Genomic DNA, 22,630 nt, shown 5'->3' with positions numbered 1-22,630 from the left:
TAAGGCTAGGGTTCCTATGGGTTGGGCACTTTCAGCTAGGGTTATGGTTCATATAGGTAGGGCACCCTGCCCTAGGGTTAGGAATCCTAGGAATACGAAACATGGAGCTAGGCTTAGGATTCTTTTGCATAGGGCACTGGAACTAGGATTAGGGTTCCTATGGGTAGGGCTCCACACCCTAGGATTAGGGTTCATCTAAGTAGGGCACGGGGAGCTAGGGTTAGGGTTGCTATGAGTAGGGAACTTTGAACTAGGGTTAGGATTCCCATGGGTAAGGCTTCCCGCCCTAGGGTCAGAGTTACTATGGGTAAGGTGCTTGGTGCTAGGGATAGGGTTCCTACGTTTAGCGCAGTTGGAGCTAGGGTTAGGGTTCCTATGGGCACTTGAAGCTAGAGTTAGGATTCCTGTGGGTAGGGTACTTGGAGCTAGGATTAGGGTTCCTATCGGTAGGACTCTTGGAGCTAGGGTTAGAGTGCCTATGGGTACAGTTCTTTGAGACAAGGTTAGGGTTCCTATGGAAAGGTCACTTTGAGCTAGGGTCAGGGTTCCTATGGGGAGGGCTCACTGCACTAAGGTAAGGATTCCTATGGCAAAGGCACTTGAAACTAGGGTTAGGATTCGTATGGCTAGAGCACTTGCAGCTAGGGTTAGTGTTCCAATAGTAGGGCTCCCCAACATAGGGTTAGAGTTCCTAGGGGTAGGGCTCCCTGCCCTAGGTTTCGGGTTTCTATGGGTAGGGATCCCTAAGATTCCCATGGGAAGGGAGCAATGAGCTAGGGTTAGGGTTCCTATGGGAAGGGTTCATTGAACTAGGGTTAGGGTTCATATGGGTAGGGTTACCTGCCTTAGCAGTGGGGTTGATCTGAGTAGTTCTTCTTGCCCTACTGTTAGCTTTCCTATGGGTAGCAGACTTAGCGTTAGGTTTATGGTTCCTATGGGTAGGCTCCCCACCCTACGGTTAGGGATCTTATAGGTAGCATATTTGGAACTAGGGTTAGGGTTTCTATTGGTAGCTAGCATTTGGATTCCTCTGGGTAATGCACTTGGACCTAGGGTTAGGATATCTATCGGGGTACTTGGAGAGAAGATTATGGTTTAGAAGTGTAGGGCAGTTGGAACTGATTTAGGGTTTGTATGGGTAGGGCTCCCCACCTTAGAGTTACGATGGTTTGGGCACTTGGTGCATTCCTCCCTCCCCCCAGGCCATAGGAACCTTAAACCTAGGGCAGGACGCGTTCCTATTGGAAGCCTAATTGCAGCTCCCAGGTCTACAGTCAGTGGCATTTGCTACGGGGACAGAGTCAGGCTGGTCTCCGAGTGGCTGCGGTTAATGGCAGGTGCCAGGCCCTTGGCAGGATGGCGCTAGCACAGGCACTCGCCCGAGTAATCTCAGAAGGTGAGTTCCTGGGGGAGAGGGATGGATCTACCGAGCCTTCCTTTCTCCGCCTCCAGAGCGCTTGGGCGCCTGCGCGCTTCCTTCTCCCTCTCCCACGCACAATCAGCGCGCGCTCCCCCCTTCCCGGATCGTCGACGCGAAGTGATTGAGGGCGTTACTGCTGCTGCGCACCGTCACTTCCGGAGTGTTCTGCCGTCAGGCCAATCCGCGCGCCTGTCTCTCCCCCCCGCGCTGGGCGGAGCTGCCGACGCGCTGTGTCTAGCGTCCCGAGGCCGTGGCGCCGGAGGGAGCCATGGAGGCGGCCGTAGGGGCGGCCGGCGCGCGAGGAGGTTGGCGATTGGAGCCGGCGCCGCCGCTGCAGCAGACCCCGCTATCCCGGCGCCCGGAGCAGTAATCACCGCCGTGTCCCGGAGACCCTGGCCCGGACCGAGCCCCCTGCCCCGACCCCTGCCCACCGCCTCCAGCTTCCAGGACCCTACTGAGCCCCGCCGCCTGGCCCGAACCCCTTCCTCCCTAGTGCCCCCTTGAGCTGCCTGGGGCGGCAGCTGGAGGCGCTCCGGAGTCCCGGCGGCTGGCGCCGTTAGTATGCCCGCCTTCCCCGCTGCCCCCCGGGTGCGTTCCCCCTGCGGCTCGCGAATCGGGACGCGGCAGGGAGTTTGAGCGGCGTCGTCCGGGCTGGTGCCGGCCCGGCCCAGTGCGTACTGCGCCCCCTCGTCCCCCCGCGGAAAGAGGGGCGTCTCCGGCCATGTATTTCCTGAGCGGCTGGCCCAAGAGGCTGCGGTGCCCTCTGGAGACCCTGGAGCAGCCGCTGCACATCCAGACGGACCCCCAGAGGGCTTTCTTCGCAGTGCTGGCCCCGTCCCAGCTCAGCATCTGGTATAGCAGAGTAAGTATCGCCCTGCCCCCGCTCCCTGTGCAGCCTCACCTGTAGGGAGCATGTATTCCTCCTCTTCCTGCCCACACAACGCTGTGGAGCTGCAGGACTAGCTCCTATGCATGTATTCTGTGTTTGCAAAGCAGTCTTGTAAGTCAGACCAGTTGCACAATGATTCGCTAGTTATTTGTGACGAGTCGCTGCCATGTAACTTTTTGAAACTAGGCCCCTTGGGTTAACAGCTGCAGTTACTGAAACGCGAAAAATCCCCCATTAAGCTTCTTGTTCTTCACTTGTCTTGGGTAAGAAATATTGGCAAGTCTTTACTTTCTTTACTCAGCAGTATAATGCTGCAGTGTTGAGTTGTGGGTATCGCGTATGGATGTGCCCAATCAGTTGTGTGTACTGAAACTTTCAACAGTGCCTGGTTGCACTTTGTAATGGTTGTTAATTCCTCCACAAAAGTAGAAGGTTAGGCAAAACCTACTTCAAGTCTCTCTTGAGCTTCTTTGAACCCAGAATTGGAAATCTGAGAGAGTCATGAAATGCATATCAAATGAAAATTAATTAGGTCCCTTCCTGCAGTGGACAGAATGCTGTTGTCAGCTTGCAGCCCCTTCCATGGGGGGGATTTTATGCAGACTTCAAAATGTTTGCTACTTAACACCTTATATTGAAACAGAAAACTAAAATCCCGCAGTTCTGTTGTTTACTTTCTGTACCTCACTCAGGTTGGGCAATGAAAATTGTATAATCGGTGTTGCATACGATTTTTCTAGGCTGAATTCACAGGGAAGTTAGAGTGAAATAACTAGGTTATGAATTTAAATTGTAACAGCTATTCTGCACTAGTTCCCCTTGTGGACACTTATTCTGCATGGAGGGTTCCTCTTTTCAGTTTAGGTTAATCCACTTCCAAAGTAGATTAATCTAAACTGAAAAAGGCACTTTTAGAGCAGAAAGGAGTGTCCACATAAGGAAGCTAGCATGGAATAGTTGTTCCAGTCTCTTCTCCATACAGACAAGCCCTTACTGTTAACTTCGCCATCTGGTTATCATTTCTCTGACACACAACTGCAGTGTTGGGATTGGAAAGACTGCAGGGAAATGCTATTCTTTAAAAGCTGAATTTAAGAATTCAACTAAATATTGCCATTTAAATTTACAGCCTAAACTCTCTTTAGTGTGTCTTTAAATAATTTTATGTAGTCTTCATAAGTCAGTACTATAAATCCAAATTATAACAAACTTTTCAAAATGAGAAGAGGAAGCAATTATACTAGACTGGCATTCCAAGGATCCTTAGTTTTAAACAGTAGTAAAGTCCTTCATGTCTTCATCAAATGATACCAGTGAAATTTCATCAGGTCATGCTGGTACTGGGTGATCTGCATTGTCTGTTCATTAGCCTCTGGGTGGAGCGCAGGTGTTGGTTTTTACCTACATAGCTTTACTTGAGGCTGCCTCTCTACTACTGGGATACTGAGTCTAAAGTGTCACTTTCCTAGTCTAATGGGAAAAGGCTGCTTGTAGGGTGCTTTATTTGAAATATCCCTATCTTCAGAATGTTGTTTTCTCTCTGGCCCATCATAGCCCAGTTTTGTTAACATTATGGATGTGGTATAACTAATCGCTTTACCCTATGCACATTTGGGAAGGAGGTGGGCTGAAGGTAGTGAAGCTATTGTAGGTAGTTTTGTTGGTAGGTATTACTATGAGCAGTCACAAATACACCTCTACCCCGATATAACGATGTCCCTGGAAGCCAAAAAATCTTACCGCATTATAGGTGAAACCGCGTTATATTGAACTTGATTTGATCCGTCAGAGTGTGCAGCCCTGCCCCCCCCCCGGAGCGCTGCTTTACTGCGTTATATCCGAATTCGTCTTCTATCGGGTCATGTTATGTCGGTGTAGAGGTGTATATATTTTTAATTGGTAATTCTAAATTTGTTTTGAAATATTAACTGTAGTTATAATTGCATTAAAGAGAACTTGTGGATTTCACAAGCTAATGAAAGCTGAGCAACTGAGGGAAAGATACTTTGACTGTTTAAAACTTACTTTTGTTAACACCTGTTTAATGCCAAATAAACATTTTGGAGAAAAAGAGTGACTTTGTTAGAGTTGTTCAATTGCTGCCTCTTAAGTTAAAGGGTAAAAGAACTCCCCTGAGATATTAACAAGACTTTTAACAAAACCATGGTTAGACAAGGCTTCTTACTAAAGTGTAAAAAAAAAAAAAAACATTTTTGGAAAGAACCTCTCAGGTTTCCTGTTTCCGGCATTAAAAGAAAGTATATCCCCATTCTCTCTCTTTGTAGGTGGCATTTAAATCAAAATTACATATTGGGTTCTTGTGGAGGAAATGAGACCTTGGTTTCTATAAAATGTTTTTCCTTGTCAATAGTAGCTTGTTCAAAACAGTGTCAAGTATCAGTAATATCTAACTTTCTGGAGCAGAATATCCTGCAATTACTTGTGGTAATCAGATAGGTGACGAATCTGGCTAAGTTCTGTGCTGCATTATGTTTATTTCAGCACATTAACATTTTAAATTCCTAGTTCAGCTTTGTAAACATATTCAGTCATGTGTCACTTTCAAGCAAAGTGATACTGTTTGCTAGTGTGTGCTTATAAAATTGATATTCAGGAAGACATACTTGCTGACAGATATTTTGAAATAAATTACCAAAATAATTTAAACTGGCCTGATCATATAGTGTTGTTTTGACAAATTTTGCAGAATTTTAAAATGTTGTGTGCAGAATTTTAAATTTTTTGGAGCAGAATCCCCCCAGGAATATTTTACTGCAGGAGTTCTCAAACTTCATTGCATTGTGACCCCCTTCTGAAAACAAAACTTACTACATGACCCCAGGACAGGGGACCGAAGCCTGAGCCAGCCCAAGACCCTCTGCCCCTGGTGGGGGTCCAAAGCTGAAGCCCAAGCCCTGCTGCCCCAGGGGTGGGGATAAAAGCCGAATCCCAAAGGCAGTGGGGCTTGGCTTCAGCCCTGGGCCCCGGCAAGTCTAACACCAGCCCTGGCGACCCCATTAATATGGGGTCACAACCTACTTTGGGGTCACAACCCACAGTTTGAGATCCGCTGGTTTACTGAAAGTGCTACAGTGGCGTTTTAAGTGTTGATCTGCCCTAAATATAGAAGGTAAGGAAACAAATGACAATAGACAATGAACTATCTTCTCCTCTTGTAAGTAATTTTTGTGCTGGAGTTCAGGCTGTGGGAGGGGAAAGTTTGTGCTATTGCTTTCTGTGCTATAGCTGTTTTGTGGACAAACATATAAGTTTGTTTTACAGTCCTGTTATTCCTATAAAGTTTACAAACAATAAATTATAAATATGAAACATGTTAATTCCACTTTTTATTTTACTAATTGCTGACTGAATGTACCCTTCAGAACTGTGAACAAAATTAGTTGATGAATTATCATATACGGTCAATTTCTCTTTGTTTGAATATGTTAGGACTATATGGGATTGTCTACAACCTCTCTGTAGCATCTTGTTTGCCTTGCAATAAGTTGCAGACAGTGTTGGGTTTAATTAAAAGCTTTTTGTACTTCTAAAGGCTGGCTTGATATTCCTGGAGAACGAAGTTCTGTATATCACAGGTATCAGCAATGCACACTAGCCCGCCCCTCTCCCCCCACCCCCTCCCCAGCACTGTGTACCCTCATTCTGGAGGAAGTAGTTTATCCTCCATGACATTACGCCTTCGCTAAGAAGTAATAATTATGAGCTTGTTTGCTGACGCTTGTCAGCAGCTGGACTGTCTGAGACCATATCATTTTTGTAGGGTCCCAAATAGTCTTCAGAAGGTAGCAGCTAGCATTCCTGTAGATCTGGCCTGAAATTGAACCAGTGGTCTAGCAGTGATTATAATCTTTATTCTCCACTTGAGCCATAACCTTGGGCCCTCCACTGGCTGTTTCTGTTAGCCTTCAGTTTTATGTACTTGGCTGATAATTTGTTTCAAATAGAGTGTAACGGCTATGCTACTGCTGCAGAACTGTTTATGTGGCTGTATAATTGAGGAAATATCCACTGATAAGTCTCCACTAGACTAATGTGGAGAAATTGTCACTGATGTCCAGAAGTCCTCAAACTAGGTTTTTCACTCTGATGTGCAAGTGGCAGAGACCTGAGCTTTGCACCTCCTGGAATATCTCTCCCAGAATTCTCTGCTCTGGAAGCTGGTTTAACATCGTACATCAGGAGCCTGACTGTCCCATCAAATTACCCATGCTCCACTCACTCTAAAGCCAATATGAGTTGTATGTGCACAAGCGATGGTAGCGATTGATCTATCAGGGATCAATTTATCACGTGTAGTGTAGACGTGATAAATTGATCCCCGATCGCTCTCCTGTCGACTGCTGAACTCCAGCTCGACGAGAGGCGGAAGCAAAGTCAACGGGGGAATCGCGGCCATCGATCCTGCGCCGCGAGGACACGAAGTAAGTAATTCTAAGTTGATCTAAGATACGTCGACTTCAGTTACGCTATTCTCGTAGCTGAAGTTGTATATCTTAGATCAATATTTCTCTCCTCCACCCGCCCCCCTCCCCAGTGTAGACCAGGCCTTATACAGAGCCTCTTTTACTAATATCAGATTTAAGCACCACTGATTAACCTTAGTTGCTGACAGTCTGCTGGAGGCATTGAGTAGCACCCTATTAATTAGCAGCATTTTTTTGGACAACTGATTGGCTAGCTACAGGAGCTTTCAGTTGGGGGAGAAACTTGTATAAAGCCCAGAATGTGCTAGGTACTTTTAAAATGAACCCTAAATCATGCTAAATTGCTGCATTTGAACCTCTCCATTGTAGTTTAAACTGAATGAATATGGTGCCCTTCAATTTTTGTTAAACATATGGAGTGTTGTTAACTGCCATATTCCACCCCAGTGGTGGATGAATCATCTTCTATATGTAAAGCCTTATGACATCCTTGAGGATGATATGGGTGATGTATGTGATGCACTGAGAATACTTCTGTGTTTTTATGACTGTTTGTGTGATGTGGTTTCCCTGTTCAGTTATGTATTGCTGCCTGGCTGAGTGCTTAGAGTTAAATCGAAAGAGGAGGTAAAGAGGTTACTAAAGAACCAGCAGGAATGGTAAAACAGCGACACAGATAAGAGCCTCTCAAGTACACTGTTTTAAAGGAATAAAGATAATAGCTGGAGCAACAGTTTGGGGTGTGGTGGAGGGGAGAATTTACCTAGCTGGCTCCATCTTGCTAGAATGTCTTACTCTTCCCAAAGCTAAGCCTAGGATCAAAGGAGATGTAAAACCTCAAAACCATGGAAAAGGGGGTTGGATGAGCTGGGAGAGACTGGCCAGGATTTGTCAAGGAAAAGGCTGCCAGTCTGCGGCACAGGCTGCTGCCGTATGGCTGTTTCTTCCTGCCAGGGATGGAGGTAGCTGGGATGAGGGGAACTTACCAGTGTGTAAATAAGACCCATGTGAGTTAGAGGACTGGGTAAAACAAACGGCCTACTATGTGCTTTGTACCGTTGAGTAATAAATAAATGAAGCTTTGTTCTGAAGAAGCTGGTTTTGTATCCCTTGCAAACCTATGCTGTCACAGGCTCCCAAAGGAAAAAAAAAGTCTTGCAGGTGCCAAACACTGTTTGACTTGGTGTAGTAGTCGTGCTTGATACTCAGAGCTGTAACCTAGGTCCTGATCTAAGAGGGAAAAATTTCGAAATTCCACTCCAGAAGAGGTCTCGTATCTATGGGTGAGCACTTGGTGAGACCTCTACAAAGGGACAGTGGTCAGCTAGCCCTGTAATTATCATTATATATTTGTAAATATTCCCAGCATGTCTGGTAATTTTACCTCAGTGACTATTGCTACTAATCTGTACCTGCCTTAATATCACCAATTGCTTTTTGTATCTCAGCATCACATGCCCCTTGTTCTGTTCCTCAGGGCATGTCTGCACTGCAAACTTAAGTTGACTTAAGTTGACATACAACCACTCCTTAATTACTGCAGTTTTTCATGTCCACACTACCCTCCTTCTGCCAGTGGAGAGCATCCTCACTAGGGGTGCTTGCACCAGCTTAAGAGGGGCAGTGTGGGGGCCAGAGAGCATGGGAGCTCCGCACTCCGAGCCAGGCCTTCGCCGCCTCCCTGCTCCAACGTGGGCCGCCACCTGGGCTGCTGCCTCCCCAATCTGAGTAGTGCAGTGTCTCCGAAGTACAGGCCTCAGAAGTACCTTTTCTGCTCTTGCTTCCTCTATGCCTTCGCTGATGCCTTTTGCCTGCTGCTTTCTCATTCCTTTTTCTCTTCACATTCCTCCCTTCCTCCAAATCTGCCGCCTTCTCACTCTACGAAAATCTCAGCATGAACAGCTGCAAACAGCCCATGTAATCATTAAAAATAATCAAGATATGTACAGAAACACTGAGCTCACCCAGGATCTTGCATTTATAACCCTTGTTTCTTATCTTCCCAACTCCTCATTCTGTTTTCTTCGGTCTTGACTCTACTGTCACTACTTAGATTGTATACTTTTCAGTGCAGAAGCTGCATGTTTTGAGTCTCGTGACTAGCGTGCTTTTTAATAATATTTATTCACTAAGTATTTATCTTTCATATATACTTAAAATTGCTTGTCTTAGAAATCTAAAGAGAAAACGAGGTAAGTTATTATCTTCTATTCAGGAATAGAGATCACCTAATTCTGAATGAAACTTCAAGTGCTCTGTCTAAAATACTGAATAGTGGGTGAATGTAGTAACTGTAGCATCCTGACAAATCTCTGTGGCCTTTGACACTCACCATTGGCATTCCAGTGATATTACATGGTTCCATGTTGTCAGCTGTTAATACTTCTGCATGTTCTAGCAAATGTACTAGTACAATCTTTTGCATATAGATAACAGCTGACAAGTATGCTAATTTGACAGCCCTAGTTGAGTGAGTGCAAAAAAAATTTTTTTTTCCAAAGTAAATCAGTAATACTCAGTGAGCTGACTTTTCACACTGTGAATCATGTCTGATGGGAATGGAGCTAGAGAATGCAGGCCTTCAGAGATGGAGTCAAGTGTGAGAATCTCAATCTTTCAACTGCGCCCCAAGCCCCCAAATAAAACCCCAACAAATACAAAACAACAACAACAACAAAACCCAACCAAAACTGAGCACAAATACTTTAGAGGCATTCAATTCTAAAGGTGTAAGTTACAGGGCATCCTGAGTTGTTACAGTATAGTTATTTCTTGTCAAACAGTCCTTGTGATTCAAAGCTGAGATTGGCTGATTCCTATTGTAGTCTAGCCAAAATTTTGAGAATCTTAGATAAGTTATTTTAGATATGAATAAAGACTTGGAAAATAATTTGATGCTACTTTTATATAATGCTCTGATTTTCACATAGCTTCACTGACTAGGGCATTCTGCCTATATTCTTTGATAATTTGCTATTTTGTGCAACTAATGCTGTTTCAACATAGAATGTAGCTTTTTAATATATTTTTAAAACTTAAACAAGGAATAGAGTTCTGCTCTTCATGTATTAGTCCTCAAGTACAGGGAGAATGTTCTTTTGTATACAACTTATTCTAGTAGCGCTCTTAGTGCCTTGCAGGAACTTTGAAAGGACTGACAGGCAGTGGGATACCCTATCTTGGCTCTATAGCAAAGTTTAAATAAGTTTATCCTAGACAACAAAAATTGTTAAACTTTCCTAGTGGTCTGAAAATGCAGTAATACAGCAGCAATTGAAAAGTAATAATATTTTGTGTGACCACAGTGTTCCCAAAGTTCCAACCGAATTCATTGAAATTACACATTTTCTCAGAACAGCACTAACATTTTGATTGCAAATGCATACTGAGTGGACATTTAAACCCGAGTCAGAATGCTGTTGGAATATATTTCTTTTGGGGAGCCTGGCAATATTCCATATCTAGTCTGCTGAGATCTTTAGGATTGAATGTTTGATCAGTTTAAATATCTTGAACACTTAAAAAAAAAAAGTGCTATTTTTCTGGATTAGAATTAACTTTCACAAACGTCTCATAAGACTTAATATTTATTGATTAAATACAGTAAATAGGAGAGAAGCAAGTGTGAACTGCCAGGTAGAATGAAGTGCTCATCAATTTAACTATCGTTGTTGTGGGATATAAGTGCTGAGCCATGGACGCATAAAGAGCTTCATAACTGTCACCCTCAAGAAATCCTGTTGCCTGAAGAACTGAGGTCACTTGGATTAGAGATGTTTTTGTATGCCTCCAGATGACATAGTAATAAAATGACAACCAAGAACAACTTTACACCTGATTCTATAAATGTTATTTTAACTTGTGGATTAGTTTTGCATTGTTGTTCATGAGTAATGAAGCTTTTCTTTGTACACAGTTCTAATATTTCAAGGTGGGTTATTCCATGTACGTATATGGCATGGGGCCCTAAGCAATTGCCCTGCTTGCTACACCATAACGCCAGCCTTGGCTTTTAATTTACTAGATGTGCAGAAAAAGAGTTGTTGTGGCACAAGTGGGCCGTGGAGTTTTTATAGTATTACTGGAGGGACTCAGAAAGAAAAAGGTTGAGAACCCCTGCCATAGATCTTATTTGCTTTATCTATTGTTTTGTTTGTGAGATCACTAGAGTCTTTTCAAGATCTTCCCACTCTGTCTTCTGTGTTCCCCATCTGTCATTTTGTGAAGTCGTGCTAGCCCATGTAGCCAGCTCTTCATAGAATATGTAAGGTTTCTATCTTGCCTTGACTATGAATTCCTTTAGGAGACACAGTGTGTTGTCACATAAAACCCCAGGTCTTCTCTGGGGTAGGTTTTGGGAATTCCTAAGGTGGCATTTTGATCTGGTTTGATAATGTAGCTTTGTGTCTTTAACTATGCATTAATAGTCATCTGTGTGAGGGGTATGCAATTTGCTTGTCAATCTTACAGAAAGTTTTGAATTTTTGCTCATGATTTGTGGATGTTCAACTTTTATTCCATAATCTAATCGTGGTCTGGAGTGTTATGCACTAGTTTAGATTACTTTTTATAAAGCATTCTGTAATCAACTGCAGATTGTCAATGATAGAATCACAGCTTGCATGGAAAGTGTGAGCTGTATTACAAAATTAAGAGCAAGGTGAACCAACACATCTGATTCTGAGAGAACTGCAACCCATATGTCTCATTGCAGTTGCACATGACCAGATTTGTTTATATGGGCCTTCATCACTATGCCCACAAAAGTGTGAAGGGGAAAAAATATCTTGCAGTAGTTTTCCTATAGTATTGTCACTCCAAGTTATGCCACATGCATAAGGTAGGCTTTGTGAAGTTGATGCAACTTTCTTTAGAATTTCCTGCATTTTAGAAAAAGAAAACGTTATCAAGCCAAGTTCTGAAGACATACTAGTCTGGAGCTTTAGTTTTGTTTCTTCACAAGCAGAAATGAACGGTTTAAAGGTTTATGTGTAAAATTTGTGCTGCTTGGTGTTGAAGAGGCAAGTTCTGAGAGTTGCAGTAGGATTTTTAGGCTCTTTTTGTATAGGCTCTAAGACATAGTTTTAAATAAGCACAAGTACAAATTGTAATAAAAGGGATGGAGCATCTGACAAAAAGGACTTATCGGGTTACTCTTACAGTAAGCAAGCTAACTTTTCTGTTACTATGCATTTGTTATAGGCAAAATGCTTTTTAGCAACAGTATGTTCCACAGTTTGTAGATAAGCCCCAATTCTGCATTGATAACCATGTACTTCTGTTGACATCAGTGGGGCTTTGCAAGGATGCTCACACAGTTCCTAAAAGTTGTATTGGGGTCTTAGATTGTAACAGATTGCTTTGGAGATCAAATGGACTGTTTTGTTTCTGTTGCGAGAGCAGAATAGGGAAGCCAGCTGTCTGTCTTCTGTGGTATGTTCAGAGATGTTGTTTTTCTGAGCAACCTGTAAAACTAATTAGTGTAAATGTTTATGTATCAGGGTTTGTATTACATCCGAGAGTATCGATTCAAGTTTCTGTTGTGCTAGCCTTGCCAGCTACTTCACCTTGCTTGGTTCAGATATCAATAGAAAACAATGTAGCTTGCCCTATAATGTACTTAGTTTCATCTTTGCTAGTCTATCTACTAGTGTGAACCCTTCCTATAACACTGGTCTACAATTTTTGAGAAGTCGTCTGCTTCAGAGATAAAATGTGCTATTTATTATGTATTTTGATGTGCTGAATTCAAATATGACAATTAAAACAACTGATTGGCTACTGTTTCTAAGATATTTAAGTTTTTACATTTTATGTCTATGTATATTATGTAGATAGTAGAGTTTTAATCATAAATTGTAAACCTAGGTCTTTTCATTTGTTTATGGTTGCTTTACATGATAATATTTCACCTGTCCTGTTTATGTAACACTTCAAAAACTAGCAAAAGGGTTATATAAATAAAATTTATTATGACACAAAAGGCAAAAAACTATTATGTACATAGTTTAGTCCTATTCAGTGTCTACTCAGCGCTTCTTGGCTTGTCTCTTGTATTCATTAAATGGAGCATCTCTTGTCACTATTCAGCAATAGTCTGCAAGCATTGATAGGCTCCATTTGCCCTGATAGCGTTTCTCCATTGTTGCAATGTCCTGGTGAAATCGCTCTCCGTGCTCGTCGCTCACTGCTCCGCAGTTTGGTGGAAAAAAATCTAGATGAGAGTGCAAAAAATGTATCTTTAGTGACATGTTGCAACCAAGGCTTTTGTATGCCTTGAGGAGGTTTTCCACCAACAACCTGTAGTTGTCTGCCTTGTTGTTTCCGAGAAAATTTATTGCCACTAACTGGAAGGCTTTCCATGCCGTCTTTTCCTTGCCACGCAGTGCATGGTCAAATGCATCATCTCGAAGAAGTTCACAAATCTGAGGACCAACAAAAGACACCTTCCTTTATCTTTGCTTCACTAACCCTTGGAAATTTTCCACGGAGGTACTTCAAAGCTGCTTGTGTTTTGTCAATGGCCTTGACAAAGTTCTTCGTCAGACCCAGCTTGATGTGTAAGGGTGGTAACAAAATCTTCCTTGATTCAACAAGTGGTGGATGCTGAACACTTTTCCTCCCAGGCTCCAATGACTGTCGGAGTGGCGAATCTTTCTTGATGTAGTGGGAATCTCTTGCACGACTATCCCATTCGCAGAGAAAACAGCAGTACTTTGTGTATTCAGTCTGCAGACCAAGCAAGAGAGCAACAACCTTCAAATTGCCACAAAGCTGCCACTGATGTTGGTCATAGTTTATGCACTGAAAAGTTGTTTCATGTTGTCATAGGTTTCCTTCATATGGACTGCATGACCAACTGGAATTGATGGCAAAACATTGCCATTATGCAGTAAAACAGCTTTAAGACTCATCTTCGATGAATCAATGAACAGTCTCCACTCATCTGGATCGTGAACGATGTTGAGGGCTGCCATCACACCATCGATGTTGTTGCAGGCTACAAGATCACCTTCCATGAAGAAGAATGGGACAAGATCCTTTTGACGGTCACGGAACATGGAAACCCTAACATCACCTGCCAGGAGATTCCACTGCTGTAGTCTGGAGCCCAACAGCTCTGCCTTACTCTTGGGTAGTTCCAAATCCCTGACAAGGTCATTCAGTTCACCTTGTGTTATGAGGTCTGGTTCCGAGGAGGAGGATGGGAGAAAATGTGGGTCCTGTGACATTGATGGTTCAGGACCAGAAGTTTCATCCTCTTCCTCATCTGACTCAAGTGAGAATGACTCTGGTGCATCAGGAACCGGCAGTCCTTCTCCGTGGGGTACTGGGCGTATAGCTGATGGAATGTTTGGGTAATGCACAGTCCAGTTTTTCTTCTTTGACATACCTTTCCCAACTGGAGACACCATGCAGAAGTAACAATTGCTGGTATGATCTGTTGGCTCTCTCCAAATCATTGGCACTGCAAAAGGCATAAATTTCCTTTTCCTATTCAACCACTAGCAAAGATTTGTTGCACAAGTGTTGCAGCATATGCGTGGGGCCCACCTCTTGTCCAGATCTCCAATTTTGCAGCCAAAATAAAGGTGATAGGCTTTCTTAACCATAGTGGTTAAACTGCGCTTTTGTGATGCAAAAGTCACTTCACCACGAACATAGCAGAAGTTATCTGCACTGTTCATACAAGTACGAGGCATCTCTGCTCACTTTGGCTAAACAGAAATGTGTCCCTTTGCAAAATCAAACACTGACAAATAAGAGAGCACGACACTGTATGATTTCTAGAGCTGCTATAGGACAATTTGTTCAGCAGAGTGATGTAAGCTTCGTTATGATTGCATCATCCATGACTTCTAGGAATAACATGATGCAATTCATATCATGTATGACACAATACCAGCTTCAGATTGCATCATTCATTGTTTTGCCTAAAAAGCAAGTACTGTCCAAACCCAGTCATAGATTTATTCATAGATCCAGTCAAAGATGTATTTCAGTCATTTCTGGTTTAAATCGAGATCCCTTCCCTTTATAACTCACTTATCCTCCGCCATTCCCAAGTCAAGGGTCGTATATACTGACCCAATAGCATATCTTGAAAACTAGAGCCAATCAACAATTTTAAGCATCATTTTCGTTCTCAGTGACCCAGAATTAGTAAGGTTTGACTCATTTATTTCAGAAGCATTTTGGCTGTAGAGCAGTGTAACTTGCCTCATCAGTAGAGGCATGCTATTGATTTCAGCACATGGAACCAGGTTGTAACAGTAGCCATTCCACTGCTAAATTCTGTGTCTAGGTAGGCTAACTTGATCACCTATTAATTTAGAACTAAATATCTATTCTAGTAAGGAAAACAGTATCTTCACTTCCAGAAACACCACAAAATTTGGCCAAATAAAATGTACTCTGCTGGCTACTAAACTTTTTAGACATGCCTTTGAATTGCAGCAATGCTATGGAGTAAAATTATTTTGTAAATCCGTATAATCAAACTTCATTAATTTGTGCATCCTGTGACTTGCATAGAATTAATTTATTTCCAGTTTTCATAGTGTTTTAATAAAGAAATGTCCAGTATTACAAAGACTTGATAGTGTTAATAAATATAATTAGTGCAAAGTAATCACATATGAACAAATTAAAGCTAAGCTAGAATATATTAATGAGATTTTTTTTTTCACTTGCTACTGAAATGCTCAAAATCAAGTAGCTGGTAATTGGTCTAGTCACTAGTGGAAATTACTGAGATTCTAATGAAGATACAGAAAACACAAAAAGCATACTGGTAAGATACAAATTATGGAAATAAAGCCATTTTAAATTCATTTGATCTTGGCTTACAACTAAAGTGACATTTCATAAGTTCGGTCAAAATGGTTGCTTTTAAGTAGACCAGTGTATGGGTAACTTGAATGCAGAAGCATTCCTTATCTCATGTGTTGAATCTTGATACCTTGTGTGTATGCATTATGATACTGCCTTTAATTACATGAGCACATACAATTTTTTTCTTTAACATATGGTTATTGCTTGTAGCTTCCTAGGTATTTTAAAAATAAAACTGAATAAACGAATTCCATCATGTGACATCATATTGATGCCTACATGGTTCTTCGTGAGAGTTTGGACTTTTAGATCTACTGCACGGACCTCTGTTGTTTGAACACGGAGAGTAACTGATGGTGGTAGGTTGTCATCCTCTATATGGACCACCAGTAGAAGGCGGTGGGATGCTTTGTCAGTGGATTTCACAGGAATCTTGGGTTGCATACCAGACATTGGAGGGGCGTGTGCTCTAGCGGGCACAGACTTTTTTGTTCATTACCCCAAGTTTCACCCCTTCTGCCCCATGCCGTCCAAACTGTCCCTGTCCTGTCTTTTACCAACCTTTGCCTCTTTGTTCCAGTCCTGTTTGTCTCACCTAATCATTCCCAGTCTACTTGCCCAGCAAGTTCTAGTCTCACCCTCTGGCTCTTAATTACAGAAGAGACAGTTGTCTTGCTCTGTTTCAGTGCTTAGCCCCAGCTTGGCCTGCATCAGCCCGGAACCACAATTGCAGGGAAAGTTCTGCTCAAACTTTGTGGAATCAAGCTGCAAAGTTTTAGCAAGTCAACTGTTATGTGTAAACTGCAATTTTTGAAATTTTTTTAAATCTTGGATTTGTGGCTGACCAAAGCATAGGGGCAAAACTTATTTTTCCTAAGCCTTGTTCTCAGAAATGTTGGCTGATTTTTTTCCATAAAATTTAGCCTGAGGCAGACACTTGGTATAGAAAAAATTCAGCCCAAATGTTTTGGTAAAATTATAAAAACCAAAGATTAGTCTTACAGTGAGCAGTGTCAGGCACTCTTAATAAGTGGTAATACAAGCCCCACCTATAATATTCATTGCTTGTGTGTTATATAATAGCACTTGATCTGGTATCTGAAGCACATTTATATAGGAAGTGGCCTGGTTTTAAAAGTTGTGAAATAGGTTTAGTAAGTATATTGAACATCTGTTGCAAAGTGTGTAATCCCTTTCAAAAGCAGTATGCTATTCTTTATCAACTGTACAGTAATGGTTTCCCTGAAATTCTGTTTCTTAGCATCAGAATAACTTGATATTATTTTGTGGGACAATGACACAGCAGAAAAACAACAACCAAAAAGCCATATTCCTTTACCCTTCGGACATGAAATGTAACTACGTTTATTACTCTTTCCCCAGCCCAGTGTATTAATTGTAAGCTACAAGGAACTATCAAAACCAGCTTCTCAGTTTGGACCCTATAAGCAAGCAGAATGGAGGCCTGACAGCACCATGATAGCTGTTTCAGTAAGTAGAGAATTGTTTTCTTTGAAATTGTGGTGTGTGTGTGTGTGTGAGAGAGAGAGTGAGTGTATATATCAATCTTAACTAATGCCAAAAGGCCTTCTGTGCCATAGGTAACAAGTTCCATATAAAGACCAACTATACAAACCATAATCAATATTGATCATTGGTATAGCAACCTGTTCTTTCATGCATGATCTGCATAATAAAAACTTAAAGGAAAGCTGGTTTTGAATTTTGCACAGAGGAGGATTGTGGATGTTCATTATTTGTATTACAGTAGTGCTTAAGGGCCCTGGTCAGGAATCAATGCCTCTTGGTCCTAGGCATTTTACAGACATGAAGTACAAAGAGAGTCCCTGACCCAGAGTCTACAGGCAAGACTTAATAGATGGGTCAAACAAACAGGTGGGGAGAGGGTAAAGGAAGGATGAGTTAACATTCTTTTTTTAAACACTATCTTCCTTGGTAAGTAGTAGCCATAGCTTTTCAGCTGTATAGATATCACAATAGAAGTGAATCTTAGAGGATAAAGTAATAGCTTTATGGATATTTGGGGGGAGGTTTTTCCTATGCATAGGGAATGGCATGAGAATGAGCAGTGGAGTGTTTTGAGAGAGAAGCTGAGCGATAGGTAATAAACGCTGGAAACACTGGAGCAAAGGCAGCTTTCAACATTACGACTTCATGCTGCATAGCTACTAAATCCGATTCATTCCTGAAGAACCTTAAAGACAAGAAGCTTGTATCTTATGAATAGAAAAGCCCAGTAGAAAGAAGCTGGGAATGTGATTAAGCAAGTTGCTAGGAAAACTATTTTAGCAGCATATTGAATGGATTTGAGAGGCAAGGTTGCAGCAATAAATGCTAGAGAGTAGATTTCAGTAGTCAAGCTGTAAGATGAGTTTTGGTAGTGTGAAGAGGAGGAAGGCTGGATCTTAACTGTATAGGAAGAAACATCAAGACTTGGATATGGCATGGAAGTACGGGTCTAAAGAGAAGGCCAAATTAAAGGTGATATCTAGATTATGGGCCTGAGTGACTGGGAGGATGAGGAAGATGGTGTGTGTGGGAATCAGAACTTGAAGGGATTTCGAGAGGTCATCTAGTCCAGTCCCTTGGACTCAAGGTAGGGCTAAGTATTATAGAGGAAGGTTTCAGAAGGATGGTGATCATGAGTTCAGTTTTGGCCATGTTGAGTTTTATCACTTGACATCCATGACATGTTAGACAAGTGAAGAAGTATGTTCAGATGGTATGTAGAGGTACGTTTTTGGGTCATCAGCATAAAGTTGCCTGAAGTTGTGTGTGTGTGAGGTTATCCAGTGACAGTGTATAGGGGCACAAAAGAAGGAACCCAGGTTTAGTTCTGTAGGATCCCCACCAAAAGTTGGAGATGAGGAGGACCCACCGAAGAGTGATTAAAGAAGAGAGGAGGAGAGGTTTAAGTCACAAAAGCCAAGGGAGGACAAGATTTCAAGAAGATAAGTATTTGAGGTGTGGATTGGGGTAGAAAGGAAACTGGGAGAGAACTCCAGAGTCACCAGTCCTATATGGAAAAAGGTTCTGTCTTCCTCTCCAATTTTTATATAGGGACAGTGAGTTCTGGTTTTGCTGTTCTCAGCAGTGTTGTTGCTTGTATGCCTCAGCTGCGGTGAGACACAAAATAAATAAATTTTCAGATGGTTGGAAGGCTTTAAGTACTGAAAGTTTAGGTATTCATGAGATAGACTGCATCTGAACCACACACACACATATGTTAGATATAAATTCTTCAAATATAAATTGTCTTTAGCATTTTCATTAGTGATTGCCCTATGATATTAAAAACACAAATCTCTGCGTAAGATTCTTTAGTAGAAACTCGTCAAATATTGTACAAATCTGATTGTTTCCAATGTGGCCATTTTTGCTTTCTTTAGTAAATCCTGTTTTTGTCTATGTACTATAGTAGCCTTACAAAACTGTTAAGAAAATCTACTCTCTGAAGGCTAATATGGAGTTTTATTTACTTAGCAAAAACATTATTCTCCCAGAGTGACTGGCCAAGTAGAACTTTACAATAATGTTATGTAGCATTCTTCTAGCTTCCCTGCTAGAGAAAGAAGGATCTTTAGTTCATCTGTATTATAGCATTACCAAGCTATATAGCATTATCAATGCTTTACAGTAATTTCAGCATTTTAAACTGTCACTGTATGCAAGTGGTATCTTATTCATACCTGGGGGGGGGCATGAATCCTTATGTTGAATTATTTATTATAGGGTGAACTTCTTGTAAATCTTGTTTTCTCAAATTTTAATTGTGAACTGAGGATTGCAATAAGATATTGTATTAAGCTATTGCCATTTAGTTTTGTACAACTTTTAAATTATGACTCTGTGGACTAGGTGGGTACTTCTGGAAATCAGGTGAATAGCCAGGCATCATTTGATTAAATCCGTCTTTTGTGCTTCTTTCTCTGTTGGAGTCTTTCCTGGACTTAACTAAATTATAAGTGTCTGATAAATTGCTATAGTGCTGCTCAAACTCCTTAAAAACCACTATTTTAACCTATGGAACTCTTGTGAGTAAAAATACAAAATCCTTCAATAAAATATACACAGTAAACATTTATCCCTTGAGCTTTTTCCCCCTGTGTATATTATGGCAGAGTTTGAGCCTAAGGGCTTTACTCTACTGGCCACCTCTATTCCAAGGCAGCACATTAGCAAGTGGTCTTGCAGAAGTGTAACAGCAGAATTTGGCCCAATGACGCTCCCAGAGAAATGTAACAGGGAAGAGTCTGTGTTCATCAGATGATGTACATGCTCACATTTGTACCTAAAAGGGGTATCAGGTGTTAAAATGAAGTTCATATGCATATGCTACAGGCCATGTATTAATACCTGAAGTGTGTTTTCTTACACAAACCATGGTCTTCCAAAATCACTTCAGTTTCAAACTGCCAAATGAGTTGTTACAATTAGGATTGAAAAAACTAGTTTCATGAATGTTTAAATTAAGCTAAACTGTTTAAATATGCTGCATAATATTAACAAATATATTTTTGGGGTGTTGAAAAGTGTTAGGACACATTTGACATGAGATTGATGTGCTGTATTGTTAACCAGAGTTGATTTTTAGTAATTTTCGGGATAAGTTACAGTACTCTAGAATGTTTTTATAGGACAGTGCTTAATATATTGCTGGTGCAAGGTAGTGGAAATTCTGAACTCCCATGTCTTCGAGACAGAGTTCATGTAAGCTTCAGTTTCATAAACTAAAATAACCTACATTCAGAATGAAGGTCAAACCATTGTTGAAACATAGCTAGTCATGAGGTTTCTAATATGTCTCATGTTATAAACACAAGCAAATTTGCAAGACACAAATGAACATAGTTTTTAAAAAAGGAGTGGGGTGATCAGCCTTTGCATAACCGGTGCCTTGTGCCTGAAATTTAACTTCAGTCAGATAACTGGCATTAGTGAATCTTAGAAGTGTGGCCAGATGTGTGAATTCAGGGTGCAGCTTCAGAGGCGTATTCAGGTGACTAAGGCGCAGCTTCAGAGGCTTAATTACTTCGTGCTCAAGAAAAGTGATAGCACTAGCTCTCAATTAGACAGCCAGGGCTATATACATTCTTGAATTGGAAGATAAATTTGTTGACCTAATATATAAAATTCCTTGTGGAAAAAAATAAAGCTGTGTACTGAGTTCTACTGTTTCCCAGATTACCAAAGTGATGTCAAATGCAGAAATAAATTGAAATTACACTAGGTAGCAAAAGCTACTTCTCTAGGGACATTATTGTTGCTTGCATCTATAAAGTACTTCCACTTCATCTTACTGTTATCTTCCCCTTCCTTTTTTGACCCTGCCTCAGGCTGAGCTCTAGGCTGAATCAGGGCTAGGAACAAATGTTGGTAGGGTGTCTAGATGAACAGAGTTAACATAATTATAAATGTTAAATTGCCAGTCAATTACATTGTTACAACAGGACCAAAAAGATTTAGTCCAGATCAGGGGTTCTCAAACTTCATTGCACTGCGATCCCGTTCTGACAACAAAAATTACTACATGACCCCAGGACAGGTGACCGAAGCCTGAGCCCATCCGAGTCCCACCGCCCTGGGCGAGCGGGGACAAAGCCAAAGCCCGAGCCCCTCTGCCCCAGTTGGGTGGGCCAAAGCCTGAGCCCCACTGCCCCGGGCAAGAGGCTTCGGCCCCGGGCAGTGGGTCTGGGGCTTTGGCCCTGGGCCCCAGCAAGTCTAATACCTGCCCTGGTGACCCCATTAAAATGGGGTTGTGACCCACTTTTGGGGTCCTGATGCACAGTTTGAGAATAGCTGGTCTAGATGAAACCAGAGTATCAAATGTATTTCTAGTCCTTCTCCTTTTCCTATACTTCCCCTGCTGCTGCCTGTCTTCCACGAGTCTTCTGTTCAGGACTCAATTCCCAGCATATGCAGTGGGATTCTGCTGTTAATAAAAAGCTGTAGGAACAGAGTTAATTAATCTCACACTGTCAAAGGGAAATCCTATGGATGAATCCTTTGCAATGCAGCGAATACACTAATAATTAATTTATAAGCATATGTATCTCAGATCTCTCAAAGCAAGGAAGGTGGATGTCCTGGCAGTCTATTGAGACAGTGACCAGGGCATTGGGGAGCTGTAGAATGTGGCAGTTTATTATTTCAATGTATTTAGTGTAAAACTATCCTACCTAGTGTAAAGTAATTGCGCAGTTGAATGATTATAGTGATCTTGCAACAAACTTGTAATAAAATGTTCAGTTCCTTTATTGTTCAAGTAGCTTCATTGATGGCATTTGATGTGCTGTTCAGAAGTAAACCTAAGGATAGCAGCTTGTACTAAGGATGGAATTCAAGAAGGCCTTTTGTATGTTAATGTCAGTAGGAAGATACTTTACAGTATTGTTTTACTTTTCGTATCTGGATAGGATTCTTATGAGTTTAAATATTTGAACAGGTGCTAAGCAATGGAAAAAACTTATGTAGATGTTTGAAATAGATGCATGTTAAGTTTCTCTGCTATGTATTGTGCAGTGAAGTTAATTTTGTTGCACAGTGGCTGGAAATAAATGGAAACTTAACTCTCTCAAGGTCAGAGTGGCACATTTTTTGTCATCTTGAAGGAAGAAAGGTATTTGCCTTGAAGAATCCCATTATTTTCTTTATATTCCTGTTTTTTAGTTTGAAGCTGAAACTCAAATTGAATATATTAAAAAGCACTATGTTTTTGGTGCAAAAACTCTATTTAAGCTGATGAAATAAGTGAACAAGCATGTTTCCATTTTGGTTCCTTAGCTGAAAAACAGGAAATCAGCTCTGGAAAGAAATTTGAAACCTTTCATATTTCTTCGCTTCTTGCCTTAAGTCTTTTTTGCTTTGAGTGCATGCCCATCCAGTTTTAAAATGAATGAGACATAGTTTAGTTTAAATGCATTTGCCCACTTGTCTAGATGCTGCTGCTAAACATTTGGTAAGAAACTGCTGGCTGGCTGACTTGGGACCTTCTTGGTCATCTGCCTCTGCTGTATTTAT

General features: G+C 41.5%; 1 protein-coding gene across 1 annotated transcript in view; it reads left to right on the top strand.

Annotated features, from left to right (window-relative positions):
* Positions 1–1,670: 1,670 nt before the first annotated feature.
* The window catches only part of RIC1 (RIC1 homolog, RAB6A GEF complex partner 1), an 85,344-nt gene continuing 64,384 nt past the window's right edge, over positions 1,671–22,630 (top strand). Inside the window, 2 exon segments of the mRNA XM_005296801.5 lie at positions 1,671–2,282; positions 16,973–17,080. Coding sequence (XP_005296858.2) covers positions 2,142–2,282; positions 16,973–17,080 — 249 coding nt within the window. The 5' untranslated portion in view covers positions 1,671–2,141.

The sequence above is a fragment of the Chrysemys picta genome, chromosome 6 (genome assembly GCF_011386835.1).
Source record: "Chrysemys picta bellii isolate R12L10 chromosome 6, ASM1138683v2, whole genome shotgun sequence".
NCBI classification, from domain to species: domain Eukaryota; kingdom Metazoa; phylum Chordata; order Testudines; family Emydidae; genus Chrysemys; species Chrysemys picta.
The sequence above is the reverse complement of the archived record's forward strand: the minus strand, read 5'-3'. Positions and strand labels throughout refer to the sequence as shown.